The sequence below is a fragment of the Pelodiscus sinensis genome, chromosome 21 (assembly GCF_052426305.1).
Source record: "Pelodiscus sinensis isolate ZL-2025 chromosome 21, ASM5242630v1, whole genome shotgun sequence".
In the NCBI taxonomy this organism is placed as follows: domain Eukaryota; kingdom Metazoa; phylum Chordata; order Testudines; family Trionychidae; genus Pelodiscus; species Pelodiscus sinensis.
Genome location: NC_143072.1, coordinates 842,809 through 864,946, shown reverse-complemented (window position 1 = coordinate 864,946; position 22,138 = coordinate 842,809). Strand labels below are relative to the sequence as shown.

The window sequence follows — 22,138 nt, the reverse complement described above, 5'->3', positions numbered from 1 at the left end:
TCCCCCAACTGCAGGTTACCCCAGGCAGCCTGTGCCCCCACACGTCCCCTATCAATCTGTGGGGCAGCACTGCAGGGTATGGGGGGCTCTGCACCCTCCTGCCCCACCCACTTCACCCAGACCCTCCGTCCTCTCCCCGCAAGGGCAGCCCCAGACTCCGCCCCATCCCGGGACGAGCGGCAGGCCCCGCCTACCTCGCTCCTGAGCCCCCCCCTTCGGTCTGGAGCTGGCTCAGGTCACGTGACGCAGGACTCCCCGAGTCACGTGCCAGGGGGTCCAGTGTTGCCTTGGCAGCGGCGGCGGCGGCTCCGGCGCAGTCAGCGGGGCTGAGCGGACGCGCCAGGGCGCTGCCCCCGCCACGGTGCGTGAGTGACGGGCCCGTCCGGGGCCCTGCCTGGGGCTCGGGGCACCTAGCAAAACGCCGGGGGGGAGGGGCCCCCAGGAGGATGCGGGGGGGGGGGGTGTTGGAGCAGGGGGAGGGGCCCCCCAGGAGGATGCGGGGGGGGGGGGTGTTGGAGCAGGGGGAGGGGCCCCCCAGGAGGATGCGGGGGGGGGTGTTGGAGCAGGGGGAGGGGCCCCCCAGGAGGATGCGGGGGGGGGTGTTGGAGCAGGGGGAGGGGCCCCCCAGGAGGATGCGGGGGGGTGTTGGAGCAGGGGGAGGGCCCCCCAGGAGGATGCGGGGGGGGGGGTGTTGGAGCAGGGGGAGGGGCCCCCCAGGAGGATGCGGGGGGGGGGGGGTGTTGGAGCAGGGGGAGGGCCCCCCAGGAGGATGCGGGGGGGGTGTTGGAGCAGGGGGAGGGGCCCCCCAGGAGGATGCGGGGGGGGGTGTTGGAGCAGGGGGAGGGGCCCCCCAGGAGGATGCGGGGGGGTGTTGGAGCAGGGGGAGGGGCCCCCCAGGAGGATGCGGGGGGGTGTTGGAGCAGGGGGAGGGGCCCCCCAGGAGGATGCGGGGGGGGGTGTTGGAGCAGGGGGAGGGGCCCCCCAGGAGGATGCGGGGGGGGGGTGTTGGAGCAGGGGGAGGGGCCCCCCAGGAGGATGCGGGGGGGGGTGTTGGAGCAGGGGGAGGGGCCCCCCAGGAGGATGCGGGGGGGTGTTGGAGCAGGGGGAGGGGCCCCCCAGGAGGATGCGGGGGGGTGTTGGAGCAGGGGGAGGGGCCCCCCAGGAGGATGCGGGGGGGTGTTGGAACAGGGGGAGGGGCCCCCCAGGAGGATGCGGGGGGGACTCTGGGGATGCTTGGGGGACTGTCTGGGGGTGGACAGCTGCACGGCGCTTGGGGCACAGTCTCGCGGGGGCCGGGGAGGGGTGGGGGTGCTGCGCTCGTGCCCCTGGCTAAGGGGGGACGCTGACACCCCCTCTGGCAATCCAGGCACTAGGAGGACTCGCTGGTCGGTGGCTCCTGGTGCCCATGTGTTGGCCACCTTTGCCTTGTAACGGGGCAGGATTTGTGGGCTTCCCTGCAATTGGGGATGGGGCCAGGCTAAGCCATGGCATGTAGGGGTCCTAAAGCTAATGGAAACTGAGCATAAAACATAGGTGATTTGTGGTAGCACTTCAGGGGGTGCATTGCCCCTCTGTGCCCCTGCCAAAATTTTAATTGCTAACTGGGGTGGCCCCTCATGCTTCTTCCCTTTCCCTCTGGGCGGCTCTTCCTGCACCCCTTCCCATGCAGGCACCAGTCACCTTTGCGGTGAAGTGCCAGACCGGGGATGGGTGGGGGATCCACACCACCAGTGTCTTGAACCTGAGAGGGGGCCTAGGTTCTTGAAACCAAGTTCGTAGACAGTACTATGATTAATTCAGCAAACAATCAGTACACCTGTTAGACGGCGCCGTCTCCTTGTTACCTGGTTGTGCACACGTTCGTGGGTGTGCATTTAAAATTAAGCGTAGGCAGCTGAGATCCAAGGCATGGCAAAGCCTTTCCCTGCAATGTTTGCTGCTGTGAGGGCAAATATGAGACAAATCAAAAACAATACTGGCACTAGCAGAAAGCTTTCCATCTTCCATACGTTTTATTGGCATGACATGCAGTGGGGACAGATGCATCTCTGTTGTAACTCCAGGATCACTGACGTCAGTGACGTTACCCCAGGAATGAATTTGGCCCAGAGTGTTTGCAATGTTATTTGGACATATTGGCTCCTGGATAAATGAGAGACAAGATAGGTGAAGGAATATCTTTTATTGAGCCAATAAAGTTGGTCCAGTAAAAGGTATTCTTCCATGCTCTGAGAGGCAACAGCTGGTCATCCTGTCCCTATCATATTGCAAGGAGAAAACCAGGATTCCGAGAATAATTCTGCCACTCTATTCAGATGCCTGGCTAATGATTATAATGCAGTAAAACTGTTCTGTTAAAGACACGATCCGTACAGGAATCTACTTCTGGGTCTCCTATTGCAGCCCTCAGAACTGCTCAGTAATTCCTACTGCAGTCAGCAAAAGTGCTCCCACCGGCATTTTTTGTTGCTTTTCTGGCATTGGACTTTTCTTATCCACTGGTTGCAGTGTTGTTATTTTAGGATATCCATCCAGCTCCTCGCATCCCAAGAGTCAATGCCTCCCACTAATGGTATTTTTTTTAAAAAGGGAGACTATTCACCTGTGAATCTGCTTCTTGAAAATATCCTGCAAGAGTTTCACAGACCACTGTGATCCTGGAGCCGCCTTCTCCTCTTTGCACGGATGTTTCTGAGGTGGTGTCACTTTGCTTTGGTTTGTACTGTCACATCCCTTGGGATGTTTTTGTAGACATTTTATTTCTACATGGAAATAAATTGGGTGCTCTTGTTTCCTGCACAGCTCAGGAACTGAGTAGAAATGCTCCAAGGGCTGCAACTGCTGATGCAGGCTGACCAGGAGGAGGATCTTGCACTCTAATTACCACTGTGTGAGAGGGCCAAAGACTGAAAGAATCTGGAGTGAGAACCCTCTGTCATTGTAGCTGCAAAATAGTAGAAATTGCCAATGAGAAATGTTTCCTTGTTTGCCACAGCAACGTACTCTTAGAATCCTAGGGAGGGAGGAGACCTCAGGAGATCATTGAATCCAACCCCCTGCCTAAAGCAGGACCAACCCCAACTAAATCACCCCAGCCAGGGTTTTGTCAAGCCAAGACTTAGAAACCTCTAGGGATGGAGATTCCACCACCTCCCTAGGGACCCATCCCAGTGCTTCACCATCCTTATAGGGAAATAGTTTTTCATTTGGTTCACAACTACATGTACAAGTAGGATCCATTTTAAAATAGAATATGGAATGAGGGCAGTTTCTACATATTGTTGGCACTTAAGTGACATTTACCCCCATCACTTTTTGAAACTCTAGTGTTTATTATTTACCGTATATTAGTTATGCTTGTAGTCCCCATTTATGCTGCCTGGGTGTGAATAAAAATAATTAATACCAAACTAGAGCCAAGGTGCTTTTGACCTTGCAGAGTAGTGCTGAGATGAATTCGTACTACACCATGCATGTTCCTATGCATGCGCCTGTTTTTTCCAGATATGTATAAATATTCATAGTGTTAAATGCTGGTGTGATCCAGTTCTGCAGTAGCTAATGCGTGCCATTCTTGTTGAGGTCAGTGGCCATTTTGTTGGTATAAGAATTGATTGTGGGATCAAGGTCTCTGTTGTTTATCTAAAACCTCCTAATTAATATATGAGTTTCAAACATGCGCCAGAGTTCACAAACACTGCTCACTGAAATTCTGTTATATGTCCGTGAGTAATAGTGTGATCAGAACTCTCAAGAGGGTGCCTTTTAAATAACAATACGGTTAACTCACAATGTTAATGAAAGTGATGTCTGGGTCATGGTCAGTGTTGTAAAGAGTCCTTTGAAATAATGTTATTAGTTTAACTCGCTTTTCGTATAGTTGTTTGAATCTGAAGATGTTTGAACATTTATGAAACTACATAGTTGAGAAGTAAAACCTGATTTCCCCTCATGAGTCATAGCTTTCTCTTCCCTAAGCGAGGCTGATGGAAGAAGTAAAGAAGCACAAATATTGGTCATAAATATTGGCTGATAAGCATGAAATGGGGTGAGTGGGTTAGAAAATCCACAGCTGTCCCTTTCAGGCTGCCAGCCAGTTTGACTGCTATGCATTTTATGCTATTCAGCTCCTTTGGTGTCTTTGCAATCTGAGGAAGGAGGAAACTGAACCAGTGTAAAATGAACTGTGGTGTTACAGTTCAGCACAACTGCATCTGTATTCTCCCTTTGTGGTCCAGCAATGGACCCCGTTTCCTAGGAGTCCAGCTCCCATTTGTTACCTCTTTGGAGTAGAGTCCTTCTTCTCTTTCCCATGTGATTGGAGTTTTCTCCAGCCTGCACAATTACCTGCCTACACTATGTTTTTCTCAGCAAACCAGGCTTCCTAAACAGGCCAGTACTGGTACATTACTTTCTCTTTGGAGGCTTATGACCAATGTAACTGCCAGCAGTTATGTTAACACAGCTCTTTATAAGCCAGCACATTTATTCTTACAGTGAAAGCATTACAGTGACAACATATGAAAACAACAAAATAATGTACACACATGCTAGTAAGCTTATACACTAGCGCCTGCACAAATCCCACACTCCAACGAGAACTTTGGTAGGAGTCAGTCCTTCAAAACCCACACACAGGATTTTCTGTGGTTAAAAGTTCATACCAGCCTTAGCTCAGAATATGTTAGTCTTTCTTGGGCCTTTGATCTTGTGATTCCAGGACAGGTAATCAGTAGGCAATCACCCTCCTTTTAGCATGTAGCTTCAAAAGGCTGGGCTTTTGCAAAACTGGAGGTGGGAATTTGCATTTGCCGCCCCCTAAATATTCCCCAGACAAAGCACTTGACATTGCTTGTCCAAAAGTCCACTTTTGCCTGACCCATTTTTCAAAATAGTCCTTTGAAGCTCATACAGTTTCCCAGGTTCAAAGCCCATCTTTCTCCTAAAGAGGTTAAATACAATCCTAGCCCACATTAATATATAAACTTTGCCTTTGATACAATGAACTCCACAGACACTTCAGTTTAATTCAGTAGGGTTTTTCAAGGACATTGCAGGAAATTGCCATATTTTTCATGGTGACTTAATTGAAAATGCTTTAATTTAGAAAATAATTAAAACTGATACACTGAATGCAGTAGCTGATATTATAGTAGTGCTTTAATAAGAAACTTTTTGAGGCACACATCTATAATGCATCATGAAATTAAACTGTGTTACTTTGGAAACACAATACAGGTTGCACATCCCAAAACTGGCACTCTCTGGTCCAGCAACATCTGTCCAGTCTGCTAAAAAATTTACTGGGGGGAAGGAGGGGGGAGAAATGTATGTAGTTTATAGCATTAACCTGTAAGCTTTTGCTTATTGGTTAATCGACTACACTATTCCATCCCTAGCTGGGACCAGGACCGGCGATATCCCCCAGCAGTGCTGGGCCAGGGCCAGAACCCCATGCAGCCTGCAGAAGTGGAGCCAGAGCCTGCAGGCTGCTGGGGCATCGGAGCCAGAGCCCCTGGCAGCCATTGGCAGCAGAGCTTTGGCAGCACACAGCAGAGGGGTTAGGGGTAGCCTGCGGCAGGGTGGAGCCAGGCTTGGACCTGTGGCAGCATGGAGCCGGAGCCCGCAGCAGCCCGGCAGGCAATTTGTCCAAGATCTGACAGCAGCAGGGCCAGCAACTCAGCATGCAGCCCAGTTGAGGTAATGAGGGGCCAAAGGCAGGAGAACCAGCTAGGGCACAGAGGGGAAACTACCCCTGGTCTGGCAAATTCCCTCGTTCGGGACAGGTCAGGTCCCGAGGGCGCTGGATCAGAAGGGTCCAACCTGTAGAAGAACAAGCAAGATGTTAGTCTGAAAAAAATAAGGGCAACTTAAAACAAGCAAAGAAGGGTGGTGGGGCAGAATTAAGCATTGGTTTAAAGTTGAAATGCACACTGGCAGTGACCCAGAGATATGAAGTTGAGCTGTCACCGGCCCATCCCAAACTCATTCTGAAAGTAGTTTACTTATGTAGTCTTTCCCTGTGGAACTCCTATAGGCAATCACAGCAGTTACAGATGAGCAGGAAGTAGATTAGAGTCTGTATGTGATGCAATCCAGTTTACATCTACCTGCCAAGGGGAATTTTTTAAATTAAGCTTTTTACTGGATTCCTATCCGTACATCTTATCCAAGTCAGGCTAATAAAACAGTCTCTGGGATTGCATCTCCTGTGCATAATTCATACTTGTCCTTTCAGTTATTGCTGTCCTGAACATGTAAATATTTTATTTCTCTAGCATTGCTTTCATCATGAGTTCTGAGTTAAATGTCCCGGCGGATCCTGCCACTCCTGCTTGCGGCTCTGAACCTGGCACAAAGGGCATGGATTATCGGGACTGGGTCCGGCGCAGCTATCTGGAATTGGTCACTTCTAATCATCACTCAGTTCAGGCCCTTGCATGGAGAAAACTGTATCTGAGCCGAGCCAAGCTCAAAGCTTCCAGCAGAACATCTGCTTTGCTTTCTGGATTTGCCATGGTATGTTTTTATAGTTGTTAGATTGTGAAATGTTGCGTTCGGTAAAACCTCCTGTAAATAGGGGTTGTTTTCTATACATGGAGCAGGACATCCCATACTTTCCTTATTAGGTGGTGAGGAATTTCTGCATCTGCAGTTTTGTTTGGCTGCTGTTAAAAGTTTTAACACCGAGGTCAGCTCTCTTAAGGCATTTGTTGCAATGCTGTGGTATCAGCTGCCTAAAAATAGTCCCGTGGAGCCCCCAAACCCACGACCCAAAGTATAGGCTAGCCTCTCGCTAACTGGCAGCCAGCAAGAGTCTTTGACATAAACAAAACAACCACATAAAAGTGATAAACCTCCCTTGTCGTGCTCTCTGGATCTCCCTCACTGGTGGCTGGAATTGAAACTCCTCTCCCCATGCATGCGCAGCAGATGTGTGTTGTGGTGAGGAAGCAGAGGAAGTAACACTGCTTAGTAAAGTGCAGACCTGGTATCAGGGCTTTTTTAGTTCCTGAGGGCTTGGCCTTTGCTTTTGTCCATTTAAGGAGGTGTGTTGCATGAGGTGAGAGAGAGAAACATGAAGGGATTTCAGGAATGAAAAGAGAAAAACGGGATCCATGGAAAAATGTTGGTTTGCTTATAGGGGTTTTTTTACATTATAGCAGGGATTTTTCTGGATGTGAGGTGAAGAAGTAGGGGTTATATTTCCTTTTTGCAGTTCACCCCTTCCCTGTCAATATTTTTTTCTTTGTGGGTATTATGTCTGTATAATTATACTTGAAGACTTACCTGACATTGCCTGGGTCCTTCAGGGCAGGGGGCTGGCTGGTGGTGTGGGGGGGTGTGCAGGAATCAGGGCAGGTCCTACAGGTGTGGGGGGTGTGAGAGTGAGCGTTAGGGGGTGAGGTGGGGTTCAGGACGGGGAGTCCCATCCAACTGGTCTTTCTCTACCTCCCAGCTGCCAGGGGCCTTCTGTCTCTCCCCTCCCAATCTTCCCTCCTGGCCACTAGGGGTTTTGTGTCTCCCCCACAGCCACTCTGGCTGGCATGGGCCTACCTTCCTCCTCCAGCACTTTGTCTAAGGTATGGGGGCAGGAGAAGGTTTGGTTCTGAGGTAGGGATGTAAAGTGTTGTCGATTAACCAATAAGCAAAAGCTTATAGGTTAATGCTATAAACTACACGCATTTCTCCGCCCCCCCCAGTAAATTTTTTTAGCAGGCTGGCCAGCAGCCTGGCTCATTCCTGGCTTGCAACAGGTCTGGGACCTATCCCAGCTGTGACTCTGCATTTAAAGTGTATTAGGAGTTGGGCAGGCAGATAGCCTAGTGCAGTTTCGGCTTGCGCCAGGTCTGGGGGCTCAGACCGCCCTCTAGACAAGGGCTGCTGCCACCCCGTGCTGCTGCCTCTTTATCAGAGGCAAAAGCACAGGGTGACAGGCAGCTGGTCCGTGAGGGGAGCTGATTTTTAAACTGGCTCCCTCACAGACCAGCTCCCGCCTGGCACCACGTGCTGCTGCCTCTGATTCAGAAGCAGCCGCACGGAGTGGCAGGAGGCTCCTTGAGAATAAGGCGCACTGGCTGCCATCCCTGCCCCCAGGGACTATAGAATAGTTGACTAATTGGTAAGAATTCATGAGGTTACTCAACTGTTCAATTAACCGATATTTAACAACCCTAATCTGAGGAGTACTTATCTGGTCTGGTGACAAGCAAGATGGCAGAACCGCAGACCTGCTGACCACATGCTTGTTGGTGTAGCTGCCCCCAGTGGCCACTCTCTTTATCATGCCCCACCTCTCTGTACCCTTCCCTTTCCATGCTATGGAAAACAGTCCCATACCTGACGCTTCCCATGAGCACTTGTTCCCACAGAGCCGCCTGCAGCCTCCCCCTCCGCCTTGAAAGAGAGGCAGCAGTGCAGGGAATGAGAGGCAGGTGGGAGCCAGTACAAGCGGGAAGCCGGCTTTTAAGCTGGCTCTCCATGCGTGATGGCTCTACCTGCCTCTCTACCAGAGCAGCCTCTGTCCACAGGGAGCTCAGGCCCCCTGCAGACAGGGGTTGCTGCTGCCCTGCACTACTGCCTCTGTGTCAGTTTTTAAACTGGCTCCCCACGTTGATCAGTTTCACCTGTCACTCTGCACTGCTGCCTCTGACTCATTTGCAAACTTGACACTATTAATCTAGATTTGAGTAGGGACTGGGAATGGCTGACTCTCTACAAAAGCAATTTTCCCTTTCTTGGTAATCATGCCTCCGCATCAGCTGTTGGGAGTGGACCACATCCACCCTGACCGAATTGACCTCCTTAGCACTGGTCCTCCACTTGATAAGGTAACTCCCCTCTTTTCATGTTCTAGCATATTTATGCCTGCCTTCCACTCAATGCATCTGACAAAGTGGGGTTTTGCACTGGAAAGCTTATGCCCAAATAAATCTGTTAGTCTTTAAGTTGCAACAGGACTCCTTCTTATTTTTTAGAGATCTGCTTGAGACTGTCACCAGATGGTACTGGTTATACCTCTAAGATCTGCCCTCTGGGGTGCTCCACCACCCTGTCCCGCTGAGCCAGAAGTACTCTTCTCTCTCAGCAAAGGCACAGAGTTGGGGTAACTGCCCCCCTGCAGAGCAACACATGTGCTGAACCATCTTAGCTGTGGGTGGGCTCAGTTATAGGGACTTGCCAGCACCCAAGAGTACAACCCTCAAAAGGGACCAAAACCCAGAATAAATCGGTTGTATACTGTAAAAAAGTTTTACACAGAAAAACTCATAAAGTTGTTTGCTTTCTGTATCAATAAAAGAGATTGATGCATAGCTCTGGCTCCACCCATCCCAGATAACAATTATTTACACTAGACTTTATAATAAATAAAAGTGTTATTAAGTATAAAAATTAGGATTTATGTGACTGTAAGTGAAAACAGACAAATCAAAATAAGTTATTAAACCAAAATTAAACAAAACACACCAATTAAGCCTAATACACTGAGATAATGTTACAAATATATTTCTTACCCCTCTGTTTGCTTCAGATAAATTCCTTCAAGTCAGAGTTGATCTTTTTTCTGGCCTGGGTCTAACATTTTTTTTTGGAGTATTCTCTTTTGGTGGGGAGGCAGTATTCAAAAGCCAGCTAAAGATGGTATTGATTGTTTCCCATTCCGTAAATAAATTTCCCCATGGTGGGAACCCTTTGTTTAACTCTTCCACAAACCCATGGAAAAATACCAGATTCAAGTGGGATTCCAATACCAGGTGGCGTGGTCGCATGTTTTTATAGAACCAACTATAGCTTAGGCTTGTAGGAGAAAAAAAATCTTTCACAGATCATTGTCTTGAGCACCAGGCCACTAAGCCCCTTAGTACCACTAATGACTCTCACTAAAAATTCTAAATTAATAAGCAAGTTTACACTAAATTAATAAGCAGGTTTCACATTTCTAACTTCACATACAAGAATGATACATGCACATAAACAGAATGTACATGTTCAGGGGATCACAGGCTCTTGAGCAATAGGTTACTTGGCCTATTTTGACCATATTTGAGTTACACATGTTCATATTCAAAAATCTATTTCCATGAAAAATATGGAGGCAAAGTGTCTAAGACTTGTCTTCCATGAACTTATCTCATTCCTTTTTTTGAACTGTTATATTTTGGGATTTCATAATGTTCACTTGCAATGAGTTCCACAGGTTGAACTTGTGCATTTTGTGAAAGACTTTCTTTTATTTGTTTTAAACCTGCTGCCTATTAATTTGATTGGATGACACCTAGTTCTTTTATATGAATGGATAATTAATACTTCTCTACTGGGGTGCTGGAGTGTACCCCTTGTTTTGAAGTAGTAATAATGACCAAATATGTGGTTTCCGCTTTCAGCACCTCTGCTACAAAATTAGTCCAGCACCCCTGATTTTCTGTTTGCTTTCTCTCTACTATTCATGATTTTATAGATGCCCTCCTTAGTTATCTCTTTTCTAAACTGAACAGTCTCAACCTTTTCAATCTCTCCTTGTTCCATACCCCTAATAATTTTCCTAATACATTTTTTGAGATGTACGCTTAGGTTTTTAGCATCTGGTCCTGCTGACTAATAACGGTTTAATTTATCAATTTGCTCCAAAACCTCCTTTGTTTATACCTCACCCTGGGACAACATCACAGATGTGTCACTTTGAAAGACTCACTCATATGGGGATCTCCCACACAACTCTGTAATGAAGACTGATGCAAAAAAAAAATTAATTTAGCTTCTTTGTAATGGCCACGTCTTCCTTCCTATAGCACCTCATTCATTCAGTGTTTCATTGATTGCTTGGCAGGCTTCTTCCTTCCAATGTACTAAAACATATTTTTTGCTGTTAGTTTTTGTGTCTTTAGATAGTTGACCTTCACGTTCTTTCATGGCTTGCTATATTTTTACTTTCAAATACATTTTACTTTGCCTGGATGTACTTTTGCATTTGAATTGCCAAAAATTATGCTCCTTTCTCTTTTCCTTATTAGGATTTGACTTAAAGATATTAAATATCGGTACATTTATTAGTCAAGTAGTCGAGGAAATTTTGGGTTCCTCCTTTGAAATGTATAAGAGCCCCAGCGGGGGCTCTTGTGCATTTCAAAGCGGAAGCGCCTGCATGGAGCCTGGAGACAGCAGGGGACTCAGAGAACTCGCCAGCTGATCCTGGGTTCTGTGCGGCATTTCCACAGAATCCGGGATCCGCTCCATGTGGCTCTGCTGCTTTGTAACAACATGGTGGCGTTTCAAAGGTGCAGCACCGCACAGAGCCCAGGATCAGATGTGTGGCACTGCCCCTTTGAAATGCCGCCATGGTATTTCAGAGTGACAGCGCTGCATGGAGCCTTTACCGGGTTCCATGTGGCGCTGCCACTTTGAAGTACTCCCTCTTCCCCCACCTTTGCTGCCTCTATCTGGAGGCAGCAATGTGGGGAGAGGGGGAGCGACTAGTCTTCTCGACTATCCGTTAAGCATTAGCCTCTTGGATTGTCAACTAGTTGACTAGTCCTTAACAGCCTTAATTTGACTATCATCACCTTTAGACTCTAGAGGTAAAATCTGCTTCCTTTTACTAGTATTTAGCATACTTGTTGCATGCCTTCAGAAAGATAATTTTGTTGTTCAAACAGTGTCATTATCTTAGCTGTAGTACTTGTTGCAACCTAATCCTGGCAAACAGACCTTCTGTACTCCTGTGGAGTGTCATTGAAGTCCATGGAGCTGCTCCTAAGCTCCTCACATAGATACATTTGTAGGATCAGAAACCATAGTGGTTACTTTAAAGATAAGTCATTACATCTCAACTCAGTGAACACAAATAGTAATTGAAAGTTCTCCACAAACATACAGTATAAACCATCTGACTTCTATTTATGGCATATTCACAAGGTGTTTAGATGTCTCTGCTAAAATTATCCACTTCACTTCATGCTATTGGATCTGTCTCAGAAGGATTCTTGCTCCTGTTGGAGTTTTCCAGTCCAACTGTTGTGAGAAGTTTAGAGCTGGCTCTAAGGAGCATTGGTTGTTCGGGTATAATTTAAAAAACTGGGAAGAAAATAGACCTTCATTTTGGTCTGCCATTTACGTTCGAAAAAGTGGGATCTCTGGTCATTGGTGTTACTTGCAATGTAGTTTCATCATAAACCTAACTTTCAAAATATAGCTGAAACAAAATACAGGACTATGTAGCACTTTAAAGACTAACAAGATGGTTTATTAGTCTTTAAAGTGCTACATAGTCCTGTATTTTGTTTCAGCTACACCAGACTAACACGGCTACATCTCTATCACTTTCAAAATATAGGAATTCCTTTAATATGTACAAGTTGGCTGCTAATTTTTCTCTGGCTGATAAAATTTGTCAGTCCCGTTAACGACCATGGTATTATTTGTAGTCAATTTACTTCTGCTGCAGTAATTCATTAGGCTGTGTACCTTGTCCTAAGAGAGGCAACAATCTGGATACTGATGGAAGGAAAATGTATTCCTAAGTCTTTTATACATTTAATATGTGAATAAAATAAATCCTAAGTAATGTAGTACGGGAGTAGGATTTAGATCTTTTCACCACTCTTACTGCTTCCAATTCCACGTCAATCAGTCTTCTTTGCCCTTAGCTCCTATGGGAGCATAGGCCATCAACAATTTCTTTCCAAGCCTCTCTGTCTTGTGCCACCTTTTCTAATTCTCTCCAGGTTTTGCCCGTTTTCCTCACATTCACATCCAGGTCTCTTCTCCAACAATTCTTTGGCCTTCCTCGTCCCCTTTTTCCCTGTGGGTTCCAGGATAGGGCTTGTCTGGTAATGCTAGTTGGTGGCTTCCTCAGTGTATGGCCAATCCATCACCATCTTCTTCTCAAAATCTCTTGCTCAACTAGGCATTGCCCTGCTCTTTCCCATAAGCTAATGTTTGTAACCTTGTCAGACCACTTCAGGCCAATGATCTTACACAAGCATTTATTAATAAAAGTTTGCAATCTTTTGATGTTTGTCCTTGTTGTTTGCCATGATTCTGAGCCATATAGAAGTACTGATTTTATATTTGAGCTGTAGATCCTTATTTTGGCCTGTAGGTTGATCTCTCAATCAGTAATGTCTGAAAATTGTTACCTGCAGATGGCTATTTAATGATCTATGTGAAACAAGCTGCTGGTCTGGGCAAGCATCCACATCACACCAACCACCATGGCTAACTGGCGCTCTTATTGTCAGTCTTAGCAGAGAGGCCAAAACCAGAATCGATTAGGAAGATAGAGCTCCTCTATGACATGCTGTCTGGTCGGGTGAGGAAGGTCTGTATTGTTGTTGCTTCTATCCTGTGAACAGTTCAAAAAGAGGGCCTCCAGTTCCGGTGCTCTCAGTCTAGCACTTCTCAGAAGCACTAAATTCATCTTCAGAAATCCCCTTGATCATTTTCATGGCTGAGATAACAGCTGCTTTTGCAATCAGCCTCCTTGGCTTGTTGACACATCATATATATAGTAGCCCAGTGTCTGAGACTCTGTAACGCTGAAATGCTGGCTGTTCCCTCTGGGCGGCCCATGCTGCATGGGGAGTGCAGGGCCCAAACGGCCACTTGTGCCGCTTGCTCCCCCGCGGCGGCCTGGCTGAGCGGCACAGAAGTCAGTCAAGTGCCACAGCAGGAGGGGAAGGCGAGCGGGATGGAGACGTACATGGCCAGGTGGCGGGGCCTGGACGTATATGTCACCGCCCCGCCCCTCTTCGCCTCCTGCCCTTCTGCGCCGCTCAGCCGGGCCACTGCGGGGGAGCCCAAACAGCAGCTTGCTCCATTTGGGCTGCGCGGTCCCCTGGATGAGAGGCAGGAGTGGGAGGAGAAGAGAAAGGGAGAGACAGAGAGAGAGGCAGGAGGTGGAGGAGAGCAGAGAGGGGGAGGGAGGAGGAGACAGAGACAGACACACGGAGCGAGAGATCGGAGGCTCAGGAGAGAAGACTGACATGGAGGAGAGAACTGAAAATCCTGGCTAGTCATATATATAGTAGCCCAGTGTCTGAGAGTCTGTAACGCCGAAATGCTGGCTGTTCCTTCTGGGTGGCGCTGTTGCCGAAATGCTGGCTGTTCCCTCTGGGGGGCGCTGTTGCTGAAATGCTGGCTGTTCCCTCTGGGTGGCGCTGTTGCTGAAATGCTGGCTGTTCCTTCTGGGTGGCGCTGTTGCTGAAATGCTGGCTGTGTCCTCTGTGTGGCCCGTGCTGCATGGGGTGTGCGGGGCCCAAACAGCTGCTTGTGCCACTTGCTCCCCCGCGGTGGCACGGCTGAGCGGCGCAGAAGTCAGCTGGGAGGTGAATGGGGGCGGGGCGGTTAAGTGCGGCATGATAGTGGCTCCAGGCCCTGCCCCCTGGCTGTGAGCATCACCGCTTCGCCTCCCGCCGTGGCGCTCAGCTGACTCCTGCGCTGCTCAGCCAGGCTGCCTCATGGGAGCAAGCGGCGCAAGCGACCCTTTAGGCTCCGCACCCCCCATGCAGGACGGGGAGTGCCTAGCCCAAACGGCCATTTGGGCTCTGCGGTCCCCCGAGTGCGAGGCAGGAGAGGGAGAAGTGAAAGAGAGAGGCAGGAGGCGGAGGAGAGCTGAGAGAGAGAGACGGGGAGGCAGTAGGAAGAGGAGAGAGAGACGGAGCAATTGAAACAATTTCCTATGGGCTTGGATGTAACTTTGTGTGTAAGTCTTGAGAAGGGGAAAGATATGGACTGTGCCTGCATCTTTAGAAAACAGGAATTATCCACTACGGTCCCAGTTCAGGAAAGCACTGAAGCACTCTCTCTGAATAAGAATGCTTTCCAGAACTGGAGACTTGAAAAGTGAAATATGGGAATTCGAGAAACTGATCATTTTTTTTCTCTCCTCCAACCCCATCCTCACAGGTTGCGATGGTGGAGGTGCAATTAGAGATGCAGTATCCATACCCCCAAATGCTGCTGATTGCATTCAGTGCTTGCACAACAGTGCTGGTAGCAGTTCATCTCTTCGCCCTTCTCATCAGCACCTGTATACTTCCTAATGTGGAAGCGGTGAGTAATATACACAACCTGAACTCCATCAGCGAATCCCCACATGAACGCATGCACGTCTACATAGAGCTGGCCTGGGGTTTCTCCACAGTCTTAGGAATCCTCCTTTTCCTCGCTGAAGTGGTGCTTCTGTGCTGGATAAAATTTCTGCCCGTGGACTCCAGTATGAAAAATGAGACTACCAAAACCCAAACGTCCAGCAGCCATGCTGGCTGGCAAGCAGCTCTGGTCTCTACCATCATCATGGTCCCAGTGGGTCTGATTTTTGTTGTCTTCACTATTCACTTCTACCGTTCTCTGGTGCGGCACAAAACAGAGCGACATAACCGGGAGATTGAAGAGCTTCACAAACTGAAAGTGCAGTTAGATGGACATGACAGAGGGTTGCAGGTAGTGTGATCTGTTTCAAAGCAAATAATTTTGCTGAGGCAAAGAGCAAAATAAACATTTTGCTAACAGGAGCAACCCAAACCAATGATGGATTTTTTGAGGGTCTAACAGTATAAAATGCTAATTGCCTGATTTATAGGGTAGTGGGTTCTAGTGCTTTTCCAGACAATGGGTCTCTGGCCTATTTCTGGTCCTACACAAGTGTGTTCTTAAGTTGATACTGCCATACAGTTAAAAGCCCAAAACTTTACCTACTTTAACATTGTGTTCTGGATGGTTGTTTCCAAATTGTGATATTTTAACAGTGCAACATTCTTTTGCCAAGAATCAAATTACTTGATGCTTTAAAAAAACCACTGATTGTAGGACCTGTGTTTGGGTTATTTTTAAGTGTCAGAGCTCCCTTGCTGACTATGCATCAGCAAACTGACAATGACTGTTTCTAGGTTAAGGTGATAAATAGTGTTCTCTCTAAATAAGAGGGTGTTCTGAAAGTATTGCACAACATGTGTGTTTGTCACCTTTGTTATAAAATGGGCGTTACAGAATGATGCAAAGGGTTTGAAACCTGCATTCTTAATACATATGTCCTCCTTTTGCTATCCTCTTTTGCTATTACCTACCTCTCCTTTACAATAGGGGAGAGAGAATTTCGGATTGGCAGGAGGCTGGGTATCTGTTTTGCCAGCTTCGGTAATGTTCATTCTTTTACATCTTCTAATGTTACTGATAATTAAAGTTTGTGTGTCCAGGGAAGTCTTATTGGTATTTTCATTTTAACAACAAAGGCACTGTTAACGCAGGAAACTAACTTGGAATTTTAAAAGACCTGGTATAGAATTTCGAAGGACTAGAAAAAGCAGATTTAAAGGGTGACGAAAGATAGCACATAACATACTGCTGAAATCAGTCACTGTCTTTTTTTCATTTGCTTCATATGTACCAGAATGATTTGTGTGTTTTGCTGGCCTGGTTTGCCACAGAGGGCTCGGAGTCCAGGTCCATGATTTTCCCTTGTTCTTTGTTTGAGTTGTGTTTGAGAGAGGTCAGCTTTCTTACCCCGTAAGGAAGAAAGCATCTTGCATTTTCTCAAACTTCAGCACATGGTGTTGAATTTGGAGTGAGCTGCATCCAGTCTTTGCCATTCAAAAGGGAACAGTCTGTGCACTTAAAGTACTCTCACGTTTCATTTGTTGGCTTTATTTCATCAGGGGAAGAAGTGATTCTTGTTTGTGCTTAATGAGTGAAATTTGTAAAGTATTGCAGCATCTTTCTGGGTGACAATGTAAATAAAGTCACATCTAATTACAAGTAATTAATGGGCAGGCAAAATATAGTTCTTTCTACTTATTTCAGCTACAGAAATATGTCCAAATATGTAAACAAAATTGTCCTATCCTATCGCATCATGCTCAGTACTGTGCAGAATGCTGCCAATGCTAATTTCAGACTCTCTATTCCTTGATGTTCTGAGATGATTTTACAATTTCTGCCAGTTCTTGAATATTTCTAAAATAATTGAAGAAGTTTGTAAGGCCCTATTTAATCCCCTCCCTCTAGCCAGTGGTATTTAGTAAATCTAACATCAGTGTACTAATCATCGGATTCCCAGCTTGGAGTGTGTGAGAAATACTATGTACAGCAAGATGAGACTATAGCTTTAAATATCTCTCTGACAAGTTTCATGGGAAGCCAGTTCCAATCCTTTTTTTTTTTTCTTTTTAAGTTCAGTAATTCCTGAGGAAACATTTAGCACTTGTCAGTTTTTTCAACAGTTATTTGTACTCTCATTAACAGGGGCTATGTTTACACAGGAATACCTACTACTTTCCAAATCTTCTTACTATATATTTTAGAAGTGTTCGTCTGTCTGTGAGACTTTTTGTTCAAGAACTCCTCTTAAACAGAAACAGCTAGAACCACCAAATTTGGTAGGCAGCTTCCTCTTATCATAACTGAAAGCAAGGTCAGGGTTTAGTTGTGGCAGGATAATGGGATACGCGTGGAATTGTTTCATGTCAAATGGAAAGAAGGGGTGTGATGGCAGGGACAGTTATACACATGCATGACCACAGCGGGCAGCAAGTACAAGGACAGGAATCACCACAGGGGAAGTAGCTGCTGGCCACCCACTCTGGAATGGCTATCTGCTCTGACTCCTGTACCCCCTACCCTCTGTCATGAGGCCCTCCACACTCCCCAGCTGTGACTCCTGCCCCCACAACTCTGGCCTCCTGCCATGAGCCCCCCATGTCCCCAAGGCCCTGTGCTGACTCTTGCATCTCTCACGCTGCCAGCACCCCTGCCCTGAAGAGCCTGGGCAATGCCGGGCAAGTCTTGTAGTATACAATATAAGAATCTGTTTTCTTGAAGGAGGTGGTTTTAAAATTCCTGCTAGACCTCCTGAATGTAATTTCAGTGATCTTCCATGCCAAATGCTAATGCACTTCCTTATATGTAGCACCTCTATCTTAAGGATCCCAAATGTTTTGAATGTCACACAGTAATTTCTTCATCCATTATTGAGCTGGTACCACTATTTGACATTGCACAGGTACACTATGCAAGTTTTGGGACCGAACTTTAATACTGATTGCAGTTGAAATTGCTGGGATGGTTCAGGCGAGTTGAGGATAATTATCTGATTGGGAGTCTGGCTAGGACATTAGGGTTGAATTCTGTCCCACTTTACCTCTTTTCTCATCTCACCACAGTAAAAATTAGCATTGACGTGTCAAAACCAAATCCAGATCACAGTGATGAAAATTAGAGTTTCAAATGCAGTGCCATGACATTTTTCATAACCCTAAAGGAAATAGCGTGCCTAAGTTTGTCTACTAAGGACTGTCACCTGCAGGACAGTCAGATGATTTGGCTCTCCAGCCAAATCAGATTGTCCTCTGCCATGGCAAATAAAGTCCAAACAACAAGTATGATTGTGCCCTTTTCCCTCTTTTTAGGCCACAACTATGCCCTGTGTGGGAGGGAGGTTGCGGGGGAGGGGGCGGCTTTAATCCGTCCCCTTGCATCAGTAGTCCCTTTACTGCTTGGCTGAAGGAGTCTATGACATCCAGGCACACCACACCTCTCATCAGCTTCTTGCTATGGCTCCTTTCCAGCTCCTGCCCCAAGAGTAGTCGTTCCTCTTCTCTTCATCTTCCTCTAATGTGTCTTCATCCTCGCCACTCTCACATACAGACTTCCTGCTGTGTTGCTGAAAGATTTTGCACGCAATGTCAGTCACAGCTACAGATATCGAAGTTGATACAGAAAAGCATGTTCGGCAGTGTGGTGAAATTCAGGGCACCTCTGATTATATAGAAAGATGCCTGTGTTCTCCTCTCTCTCTTTTAATGCCACCAAACATCCGGCTGTGTGAAAACAATGAATCTGAGAATGTGGGCTTTTGTGAGGAAGCCTGGGAGAAGAAACAGGTTTTATTCTTGGCTATGAATACATTAAGGTTAGTGACTGTTCTGATTTCTTCTGGAAGTTCTGACAGACCAGGCTGGGTCTGGGCACCACTGAGGGCGTCCGCTCAGGGGGACTTGCTCAAAACCTGGGCTACTTACAGCCCTAGACTGGAGACCTTTCCCAAAACAGGTCACAAACCAGTTGCACAGAGCGCTTTATTTGCCAGTCCGGCCAGCAGGAAGCCTCACGAGCAAACCCCCTCAGACACGCCAGATCTCCCTATGCCTCAATGAGCCCTGTCTCATTGAACCCATCTCACCTACCCTGAATGGTCCCAAAGAACCAGCCACAGATCCCTGTTCAATTTATACTTTAGATCTTGCCCCCAAAAGCACACTGAGCCGATCCTTTAGAATCTAAAATCTAAAGGTTTATTAACAAAAGAAAGAAAAGGTTGAGAGTAAATTTGTTATGAAGAATACATTACATATATCAATCAGGAAGTTCTTGATGCAGGCTCTTAGCAGAGATGTTACAAATTGCTAGCTTCGAAGTCTTTGGTGTACATCGTATGTCAGGATGGGTCAGCAGTCCTTCCTAGCTCTCTATTCCTAGGAAGGCTGCACCTGAGATCAGTAGCAAGATTGAAGACAAGATGGAGCCCACCTCATGGCATTTTATATCCATTCCTGGTGTCTCCCAAGTTGGAGCTGGTCACATGATGGCATGTTTCACATTCCGGCAGCCACGAGATACTGACTAGTCTGCAGGTTTCCAGACGCATTGCTCAGGTGTGTATTGGGCCACCCTGAGTTCTTGTCCCCGGAGCCGTGCTAATTAGCGTAGTCATTCATTGGACATTTCTTCTTTACAACAGGCAGTCCAGGCCCATTGCTCTGTCTCAGGCAGAGAACATTCACAGTGCCCATATTCATAACTCCACATACAGACATCATACAAGTACACGAGCAGCATGTATAGAATCAGTAGAACATAAGCTTTCATTTGACACCTCACATGGCCCCCTTTGTATAGACTTTGGGGCAAACCCCTCCCCCACCGTGGGCACAGCAGTGATCTGTCTGCTCATTATAAAACCCAGTAACATGACACAAGTGAATTCTACATTCTTAGTCCAGATCCTGTCTTCCATAGTTGCAAACTCTACAAACAGTTCTGAAGAAGTGGGCTGTGCCTACAAAAGCTCATGATACCATGTTTTGTTAGTCTACTGTGCTACCAGACCATTAGTTGTGTGTTAAGTTTATAAACAGTGTGCCATTGTTCCTATGGAAACATAGTGATTGTGAGATCCTTGTCATGGAGGTAGCTAATGTGGTCTCGGGGTAGGAATGAAAGAGTTGAACTGAGTTTCCTGTTAACAGTTAAACTCTGCTAAAGAGTCCATGGGTCTGACTGCAGGGCTGGCCTCCAGCACCCCGTCTATCCCTACATCACCAGGTATCATGTTTAACCATGTAACCGATATCATTTTGATTGGTTACACGGGTACTTTTTTTACATTCCTACCTTAGGGGTTTGGGATCAGTTCGGTGTAGGACTTTGAACATCAGGACTCAGACTCTGAACTGGACTGTCTTCATTGGGAAGCAGCACAGGAAGCAGTGTGTGGGGGGTAAAAACAGAAGAACAGCCAGACTGGGTCAGACCAGAGGTCCATCTAGCCCAGTGTCCTGTCTGCCGACAGTGGCCAGCACCAGGTGTTCCCAAGGAAATAAACAGAACAGGGGATCAAGTGATCCTCCTGTTGCCCATTCGCAGCTTCTAGCAAACAGAGGACATGAATATCATTCCTGCCCTCCTGGTTAATAGCCATGGATGCTTCTTGTTAACTATCGTGTGTGTGTGCGCGCGCGCGCACATATCTAGTTCTTTTTTAAAACCTGTTATACTTGCGGCCTTCACAACATCCTCTTGGCAGGGAGTTCCACAGGTTGACTGTATATCATATGAAGAAGTACTTCCTTTTTTTGGTTTTAAACCTGCTGCCTATTAATTTCATTTACTGACCCCTAGTTCTTGTGTTAGGAGAAAGAGTAAATAACACTTCCAATTTCACTTTCTCCACACTAATAATTATTTTATATACATCTATCATATCCCCCTTGTCATTTCTTTTCTAAGATGAACAGTTCCAATCCCTAATAATTTTTTTTGCCCAATTCCAATATACCGTATTTTCCGGCGTATAGGGCGACTGGGCGTATAAGACGACCCCCTATCTTTTTAATTAAAAGATAGGGTTTCATCTTATACCCCAGCGCCCTTCCGCCTCCTTTGCTCCCGGTGTCCCTGGTCTGCTGGAGATGGTCCCCAGCAGACCAGAGGCACCGGGAGCAAAGCCGCCAGGAGCGCCTGGGCTCCCCCCCGCCGGAGCCCCTCCGCGGCTTTGAAAGCCTCGGGGGAAGCCGGCGGGGGGGCATCCCAGGCGCGCATGGGCTGCCCGCCCGCCGGAGCCCCTCCGCGGCTTTGAAAGCCTCGGGGGAAGCCGGCAGCGGGGCATTCCAGGCGCGCATGGGCTGCCCCCCCTCCGGAGCCCCTCCGCGGCGCGGAGGGGCTCCGGAGGGGGGGCAGCCCATGCGCGCCTGGGATGCCCAGCCGCCGGCTTCCCCCGAGGCTTTCAAAGCCGCGGAGGGGCTCCGGCGGCGGGGCATCCGGCGTACAAGACGACCCCCGATTTTTGGGGGATGTTTTTTAACTTCAGAGGTCGTCTTGTACGCCGGAATATACGGTATCTTTTTTGAGATGGGACAACCACATCTGCTTGCGGTATTAAAGGTGTGGGCATACCATGGATTTATATAGAGGCAATATGATATTTTCTTATTGTCTCTCTCCAGGATTATCCCTAGGGGAGTGCAGGATCAGAGGCAACCCCCCTCTGCCCTAGCCCCACCTTTGCCTCGCCTCTTCCTACTCTGCTGCCGCTCCACTTGCATTGTCAGAGGTATTTTGAATATCTAAGTACATTATATCCACTGGCTCGCCCTTGTGGACATGCTTGTTGGCTTTCAAAGAATTCTAGTAGATTTGTGAGTCATGATATCCCTTTACAAAAATGATGTTGACACATCCCCAACAAATTGTTTAATCTATGTGTTTGATGATTCTGTTCTTCACTATGGCTTCAGCTAGTTTGTCAGAGGCTTGTAACTGCTGCAATCACCTCTGGAGCCTTTTTTTTTTTGAAAAATTGGTATCACATTAGCTATCCTCCAGTCATCTGGTACAGAAGCTGATTTAAATGATAGGTTATATACCA

General features: G+C 47.3%; 1 protein-coding gene across 3 annotated transcripts; it reads left to right on the top strand.

Moving 5' to 3' along the window:
* The first annotated feature begins 212 nt into the window (after positions 1–212).
* On the top strand, positions 213–16,445 carry ORAI2 (ORAI calcium release-activated calcium modulator 2). 3 transcript variants are annotated; one of them, XM_075904414.2, is made up of 4 exons: positions 213–361; positions 2,590–2,696; positions 6,279–6,519; positions 14,905–16,445. In XM_075904414.2, exons 2-4 carry the CDS (start codon positions 2,686–2,688, stop codon positions 15,448–15,450), a joined length of 798 nt encoding a protein of 265 aa, XP_075760529.1. In that variant the 5' UTR covers positions 213–361; positions 2,590–2,685; the 3' UTR covers positions 15,451–16,445. The 3 variants fall into 3 exon arrangements, with proteins under 3 accessions (XP_075760529.1, XP_075760532.1, XP_075760533.1); XM_075904417.2 differs by lacking the exon at positions 2,590–2,696 and having other exon boundaries at positions 235–361; XM_075904418.2 differs by lacking the exons at positions 2,590–2,696; positions 6,279–6,519 and having other exon boundaries at positions 265–361.
* The last annotated feature ends 5,693 nt before the right edge of the window (positions 16,446–22,138 follow it).